General features: G+C 43.4%; 1 protein-coding gene across 1 annotated transcript in view; it reads left to right on the top strand.

Annotated features, from left to right (window-relative positions):
• Positions 1–8,579, top strand: part of ACTL6A (actin like 6A) — a 19,730-nt gene that overhangs the window by 983 nt on the left and 10,168 nt on the right. The window contains 3 exon segments of the mRNA XM_006084895.3: positions 5,734–5,810; positions 5,975–6,149; positions 8,205–8,356. Coding sequence (XP_006084957.1) covers positions 5,734–5,810; positions 5,975–6,149; positions 8,205–8,356 — 404 coding nt within the window.

Raw genomic sequence — 8,579 nt, 5'->3', positions numbered from 1 at the left:
GGACTGATGGGAGGGAGCAGCGGCGCGCAGGACCTGCCTCCTCTCCGCGCTCGGCCGGCCGCGCCGCTCCGCACAACCCGTCAAGCGCCCCGCAACACCCGCCTGCCTGTGTGCGGACCGTGGACTCTCCCGGGTTGTAAACTCCAGGCTGCTTTTGCTGGGGAAGACGGCGGTGCAGCGGCAGGAGTCCGGGGGTTTCCGGGACCCCGGGCCGTGATGCCAGCCTCCCCCCTTCCCGTAGTGCTGGGGCTGTCGACAGGGGCTTGACTTTCCCCGGCTCGGGGGCTCCCCGCCTCTGGGGGTTCAGAGCCCGGGTGTTCTCAGCTGCATGCGGGTGATTAGCGATCATGCCAGTTGTAGCTTCAGGCCCAAGAGACGCTCCTCCTCCCTCTCGCTGCCCAGAAGAGCTGGAGTGGGGGCCCTGCCCATCCTAGGCGACGATCGGCCGTAGGTGGTCTCGTTCTGGCCCACGCGTGTGGCACGGCAGGCTTTTATTTACCAGACATCTGCTCTTTCTGTCCTCCTGCGATGAGCCTTTGAAGCCCCCGAGTTTTCTCGCCTCATTTCTAGCTCAGAAGGACTTATTTACCCGGTACCCCTTTCTGTCTCTGAACCGCTTGTGCATGGGGAGGAGGGGAGAGGGGTGTCTCAGACCCTCTATGGGGTTCCCATACATATGTATTAAATTTGGTTATTTTCTCCTGCTAATCCGCGTCCTGTCTATTTGATTATTAGACCAGCCCACAGAACCTTTCTGGTCGGGGGAAAGTTTGTTCTTCCCCCGCCGGCCGGTGGGGTGCTGGCGAAGGTTGAAGGAGATCCTGCTGCACTTGCATTTACAGTGCGGTGCGCGCATCGGCCTCAGCCTCACCTGCAGGCTTTTCCTAATGCAGACCCTCACGCCCCAGAGTGAGTCTACCGAATCAGGGCCAACATTTTTGCAAGATACCTTCTAGTAAGAGAAGCACAAGTGTGTACGACTGTTGTGTTTCTGTCTGATGAGTTGGAGAACAAGGAGACGGAAGCAACCTGTTGCTGCTGTTACTGTGTCTCGTAAGGATGCTGTTTCTGGCGAGGGGGGCATTTTATTGGTGGGGGATAAAAAGAAAGTTTTCTAAGGTCTTAGTTTTTCCGGAGCAGCTTGAGTCTCCCTTGAGGTGCTATGCTGACCCTCGCTGCCTTGTTCCCTATTTGTGTGCTTGGTTTTGATTTCTCCAATGGGAGCATCCGTCGTTGCCCATTTTCCCCTGGAGGAAGCCAGGTGGATCTTCATGACTTACCGCTTCCCCGTCTGAAGATGCAGTCCTGACTGAAAAAACTGGAGCTGTGTGCCTTTGCCTCCTGGAGGCTGCTGACTGTCTTGACTGTTAGGTTCACTGTCCCAAGAGGCTGTGCACTGAGTGTTTCCTTAACAGGAATAATTTCATATGGGTAAGGTAGAAATGGATCCCAATAATGCCAGCAGCTAACGTTTATTGAGTGTATACTGTATACCAAAAACTGTTCCAGAGGTTTTTCATTTAATATCTTCATCAACTAAGTTATTTCACAACTGTAGGAGGTGATACTACTATCCCCATCGTAGTGAATAAGAAAATGAGGCATAAAAAAGATTAAGTAACCAGCCCAAGGTTAATTAACTTCCTCATAAATGGGGACCAAGACTCTCTGGGATGAAGAAAAGGCATTTCCATAAATCCTTTTTCAAGTGTATAACCACAGCATATTCATGTTATTGGTATTCAGAATAAGCATCTTGTTTCTTATTTGCTGTGTAAATAGGTCTTAAAGCCTATTTCACATAAAAAATATTTAAAATTCACAAAAGTTAAGTGCACGATTTTCTGTTTGAGTTACTGTATGGCCAGTATTTACACATAGTGGGTCACATTTTCTAAAAGGTTTACTGTGAAAAGCAACTAAACTTCTCAACTAAATTTTGTGTAATAAACAGTAGATTGTATTTTTTTAAATATATATTTTATTGATTTTTTACAGACAGGAAGGGAGAGGGATAGAGAGTGAGAAACATCGATGAGAGAGAAGCATTGATCAGCTGCCTCCTGCACACCACCTACTGGGGATGTACCTGCAACCAAGGTACATGCCCTTGACTGGAATCGAACCTGGAACCCTTCAGTCCCCAGCCCGACGCTCTATCCAGTGAGCCAAACTGGCTAGGGCTAGATTGTATTTTTTTAAATTGAACAAATGCAATGTTCTGCTTTCAGACAAAATTATTTGGACCAGAATAATTTATAGAGAAGGGTTAATTACTTTGTGGACATTTACCAATTACAGTTCTTTAAAGAGACAGGAAGTGGGGGAGAGAAAGAAGCATTGATGTGAGAGCGAAACATTGATCAGCTGCCTCCTGCACGCCCCCTACCAGAGATCTAGCATGCAACCCAGGCATGTGCCCTGACTGGTCCTGGCACACCTTTCTGTGCAGGAGAAGATGCCCAACCAACTGATCCACACTAGCCATGGCTAGACTGTATTGTTAACTTGTGTGCTTATTAAAAAGATCTTTGTAGTAAAAAAATTTTAATTTACAGGTGTCTCATTCCAATGGTAACTTCTGACCAGATTGGACACTGATCTTTAGCTTTAGGAATAATGCATAATTCATCCAGATTTCTGTACCTTGTAACAAGTTTCTGATCCTTCTCATTGCTCTTGTGATCATCTTTAATGGTTCTCCTCTACTTCAAACTCCTTTGCATGATAAAAATGTCCACACAAGAAAATGAGCCAATCTCCCCACCTCCTCCCAAAGTCCCTAGCATTCAGTATCCTGTTGGAATGTTTTAAGACCAGGTTAGAAGATTGCCACTAGTGCTTTGTGCTTTCGCAGAAAGAAATCACATCATTTTAAAACTTGGAAGCCATTTACTCGGGAAAAATATCAAAATCCTCAAAAAGTCAAAACTAGCATTTTTAGTAGTAAAGGGATCAAACCCTTGAGGATTTTTATCCATTAGAATGCTGCCTAGTTTTTTAACTCCAGACTCCTGAGGTTTTAATTTTTTTTTAAATATATTTTTGTTGATTTTTTACAGAGAGGAAGGGAGAGGGATAGAGTTAGAAACATCGATGAGAGAGAAACATCCATCAGCTGCCTCCTGCACACCTCCTAATGGGGATGTGCCCGCAACCAAGGTACATGCCCTTGACCGGTTTCTTTGTCTCCACATTTTTTATGCTTACCTGTGTTGATAGAGTGGCTTTCTGTGCTAGGTGTCCTATAGGGTCCAGTGGCTCAGCCTCCCCAGTTACCTGAGGTGGACACTCTTGGTGCACCCCTTTGTGGGCTGTGTGCACAGTCTTGTTGTAGTTAAGTCTTGATTGTTGTTGGTATCACTGGGAGGAATTGACCTCCAGGCCAATTGGCTGTGAGAATCAGCTGTGTCTACGGTAGGAGAACTTCTGTGCTGAAGACACCCTTATGGGGCAAGACTTGCTTCAGTGGGGCTTTGGTGCTCACTGAGTCTGCCCCCTGAGTGTGTCCCTTATGGATCTGCGGAGTTGTAATCTGGATGGTCCCACTCTGACCACTGGGTACACTGGCACTTGGATCTCTAAGGAGGTGCTAATTTAGCCTCTGCCTGAGGCTATCCAGCAGGAGCTATGGAGAGATCTGCAGATTCCTCTCTTTGTTTGGGGTTTGGAGGTGCCCAGATGAGGCCCAGCTGTGAAGCAATGCAAGCTGCTGTGGGGCTTTGAACCTTCTTTTGGATGTTCTGGGTCTCTCTGATCCAGCTGCAGTTTATTAGGCAATTTTAGGTCTCAAAGGGCCAGCCCATTCATATACAAAAGCCTCTGTGCACAGCTTGGGTGGGGCGGGGTCTCAGAGAATCAACAGGGTGGAGCAAGCAGCTATAGCTGCTCCTCAGTCCTACCCTAAGAGGCCCTGGGTCTCAGTGTCCCGCGGTAATCACTGCAAGCACCTCTGAGGGAAAGCCGCCCTCGAGTTCTGACCGATGCCAGACAGTCCAGTTTCTCCCGTATGAGTCTGGGTCCCCAGAGACTCACCTGGAACTGGAGTTCAGAGCCATCGGGAGCTTGTGTCTCCCTCCCGATTGAAAAAGACACCGTTGCCAACCCTTTCCACGTGAGCCTCCGTACCTCTGCACTTTACTTCCGTACCTCCTCTGAGTCTCAGTATGCTTTTCTCTTTCCTTCTAGTTGTAGACTTTCCACTCAGCCAGCCTTCCTGTGGTTCTGGATGATGTCTGTTTTGTCTTTTAGTTGTAGTTTTGAAGTGGTTGTGCGAGGCAGCAATTTCAGGTGTTTACCTATGCCGCCATCTTGGTTTCTCCCTCGATGATACCTTCATTTTAATGGTTTTCCTTGACCTATACCTTAACGCTTAGTCTTCAGGGAACCTACTTGGGATTTTGCTAAGTTTGTTTCCTAATTGTATGGAATATATCCCTTAACATATGAAACATGGTACCTAAATATACTGGATATCTTCCCTTTACTCCTTCAGATTCATCTCCCACACATTTTCACCCTCCCTGTGCCTTTGAAGACTGACCCATTGCAGCCTACATCAGTGGGCTCCCTTGACATCTAGTTTAAGCAATGGCAGAGTAACCATACTTCCTGTTTTGTGCCTCTTGTCCTGGTGCAATTATTAATAGGGACCCTTTTCACATTCAGAAGTAACCCAGTTTGTAGGAGAAATTATAGAACACCTTAGCCCATGGGGAGGGGAACTGGAGAGGTTGGCATGTTTATTAGCCTGGCTCCTTCCCCAAGGGGTCAGCCAAGGCTGACTCCATCCCTCAGCTCAAGGTCACAGCTCCTATCATCCCTTATAGAACACAACTCTCTGGGCTCTGGAATAAGTTTCTTCTCTAGTACTTCAATTCTAAGGGTGGCCCCCTGTCTCTGCTATTATAAGTTGTAGGGTATAGTGCTTTTTTTTTTTTTAAATATTATGAGTATATCTTTGTAAATAGCCCCTTTAATAAGTATACTCTCCTCAAATTACCCAATTTTAGTGTAGCATCTCTCCTGATTCAAAATCTACTGATACATCATGTATGACATTATAATTTAATTAAATGAATCTTTAGTTTAAGATGTATTTATTTATTTATTACAGATTTTTTATTGATTTCAGAGAGGAAGGGAGAGAGAGAGAGAGAGAGAGAGAGAGAGAGAGAGAGAGAGAAAGAGAGAGAAATATCAATGATGAGAGAGAATCATTGATTGGCTGCCTCCTGCACATCCCCTACTGGGGATTGCAACCTGGGTATGTGCCCTGACTGAGAATCAAACCATGACCTCATGTTCATAGGTTGATGCTCAACCACTGAGCCACACCAGCTGGGCAAGGTGTATTTAAAATAAGCTAGGTTTGCCCTAACCAGTTTGGCTCAGTGGATAGAGCGTTGGCCTGCAGACTCAAGGGTCCCAGTTTCGAATCCAGTCAAGGGCATGTACCTTGGCTGCGGGCACATACCTAGTAGGGAGTGTGCAGGAGGCAGCTGATCGATGTTTCTCTCTCATCGATGTTTCTAACTCTCTATCCCTCTCCCTTCCTCTCTGTAAAAAATCAATAAAATATATTTATAAAATAAAATAAAATTAGGTTCAAGAATGTAATGCCTGTTTTAATTTTTATAGAGCTTTCACATACATTCTCATTTTAAGCAAATATGCTTAATTTTCATAAGATGCTTATAAGTTTTTAATGTTAATTATCTTCTTATCTTTCAGATGAAGTTGGAGCCCTTGTTTTTGACATTGGATCCTATACTGTGAGAGCTGGTTATGCTGGTGAGGACTGTCCCAAGGTAAGATGTTAGAGTTAATTGGACATGTAAGGGCCATTCATGTAGAATTAAATTCATGCAGAAATTCTGATTCACATATGATAAAATACATTAGTTGGGGGAGGGGGAATGACTCCTTGATAAAAGCAGATAAAACTAATGTATCATATTTTGGACTCTTACAGGTGGATTTTCCCACAGCTATTGGCATGGTGGTAGAAAGAGATGATGGAAGCACACTGATGGAAATAGATGGTGATAAAGGCAAACAAGGCGGTCCCACTTATTACATAGATACTAATGCCCTGCGTGTTCCCAGGGAGAATATGGAGGCCATTTCTCCACTGAAAAATGGGATGGGTATGATGTTGTTGTTGTTGTTTTTCCTATGTAATTGATTATAAAATAGACTATACTGGGTGCATTTTAGATATAAAGCAACAGCTTCTTTTAAGTTGAAAATCAACAATTTTTCTGTTTTTTATTTATTTTTTATTCCACAACCTGATGTTCCAGGCACTGAGAATACAAAGATGCATAAAACACGTTCCTTTTCCTGAAGGAACTCATAGATAGGGAGAATAGATGTATATATACAAATGTGTAGATAAATGCTATAATATAGCTATGTCTAATAATCTGTGGGATTAGAGAGGAATGGTATTTAACTCTGTCATTAGGGGTCTGTGATAGTTTTCACAAAGGAGGTAACTTTTGTACTGAATATTTATCAACGACAAAGAATTAGCCTGACTGACAAGAATAGGTAAAGCAGAGCACCCAGCATATGTGAAGAGATGGAGTTGTGGAAGAAACCTACATGTTTATAAATGTCATCAATTATGTATGGCTGTAGCATTGGGTACCTTATGGCCAGTTGCAGGGAAGGTAGGCAAAGCAATCATAAAAGGGCTTATAAACTATGCCAGGGGTATATTAAGGTGGCAGTAAGGGTAATCCCAAAGGATTTTAAACAGATGTGAAATGTTCATATTTGCCAGCTGGGAATGTTACTCTGACAGCAGTATATAGATTGGAGGGAGAGATACTAGAGACAAGAGATTCAGTTAAGTGGCTGGGAGTCAGATGGAGAAATGAGGATTTCAATTATAACACTGATAGTGGATCCTGAGGTGGCTTTCAGAGACATCTAGGAGATACATGGTACTTAAGTGATTGGAGGGGTAAAAAGAAGAGTTAAGAAAGTCTTTTAGATTTTTGATTGGGGTGACTGAATTGAGGGTACCATGCATTGAGGTAGGAATAGAAGGCAAAAAATAAGTTTTATGGTCTTAAAAAGCAAGTGTAGCCCTAGCTGGTTTGGCTCAGTGGATAGAGTGTCAGCCTTCGGACTGAAGGGTCCCGGGTTCGATTCCAGTCAAGGGCACATGCCAGGGTTGTGGTCTCGATCCCGAGTAGGGGGTGTGCAGGAGGCGGCCAATCAGTGATTCCCTCTCATCATTGATGTTTCCATCTCTCCCTCTCCCTTTCCTCTCTGAAATAAATAAAATATATTTTTTAAGAAATAATATAATTAAATTAAAAAGCAAGTGTATTGCTAATACCCAAGATCACTTTGAAAATCAAGTTATTCCCTAGGAGGACTGATAGGACTCAGCATATAGTTGTACTCATGGCTAAGATTATTACACTAAAATGATACAAACAAAATCAGCAAAGGGAAAAAAGGGGGTGTGAAGTCCAGAGGAAACCAATACAAACTTACAAGAGCCTTCTCACAGTACAGTTATACAAGAGGATGTGCTTAATTCCCCCAGCATCAAGTTGTAACAACTAGGAGAGCTCACTAGAGATTCAGTACCCAGGGTTCTTACTGGGGGCTGGTGATGTCGGTACCCGTGCCCAGCAGGTACCAAGATCCCAGACGCCCAGAAGGAAAGAAGGTGTTCCTCGTTCTTGGCGCAAACAGTTGAGGCACAGTGAGCTATGTCTTCACTTAGGCTGTGCTTTATGTCCGTGTAGGGAACTGTTTTGTTTACCAGTTAAGTTCCCAAATACTAGCCAAGGTTCAGCCTTGCAGCCAGGCCTTTCTCAGGCCTGCTATGTTAACTTTTCTGCACAGCAAGGAAATGAGTTTGTTACTGAGTCAAAGTGTTTGCACATAGGCGCTGATGTTGTAAGCAGGTGAGAAAGATTTTAAGACATGGAGCTGTATTACATTACCCAGAAAGAATTAGAAGTGTAAGTTAAGTGTTGAAGATGGGGTTCCTTGTGAAAGCTTGTTCTGTATTTAACTGATAGAGAAGAGGTGACCATGAAGGTGAATGTGAAGGAACATGTAGGGATGTAGAAGAAAATTCAGGAGAAGGACAAGATAAGAAAAAACAATCTCAAAAAATGATGCTGTGTATATCTCCAATAAAGCATTGTTTTGAAGGTATTTTTATATTCTAGTTGAAGACTGGGAGAGCTTCCAAGCTATTTTGGATCATACCTACAAAATGCATGTCAAATCAGAACCCAGCCTGCATCCTGTCCTCATGTCAGAAGCTCCGGTAAGAAGAACAAGACTTTCTTTTCTAATTTTTTCTCATTTTCCAGCCCCCATTCATTTGAAAAATGTTTTCTTTTTTTTTTTAAGAGACATAGAAATTTATATATTTTATTTGAAAATTAGGGAAAGGGGTATTAATTTTTAAATGATATTATAAGTTTAACATATTCAATAAATGAAATATTCAAAGAATAATACCAAAACATCCTAATGGATTTTTTAAAAATATATTTTATTGATTTTTTACAGAGAGGAAGGGAGAGAGATAGAGAGCT

The sequence above is a fragment of the Myotis lucifugus genome, unplaced genomic scaffold, assembly GCF_000147115.1.
Source record: "Myotis lucifugus unplaced genomic scaffold, Myoluc2.0 scaffold_14, whole genome shotgun sequence".
NCBI lineage: Eukaryota > Metazoa > Chordata > Mammalia > Chiroptera > Vespertilionidae > Myotis > Myotis lucifugus.
This window is presented reverse-complemented; position numbering and strand designations above follow the sequence as displayed.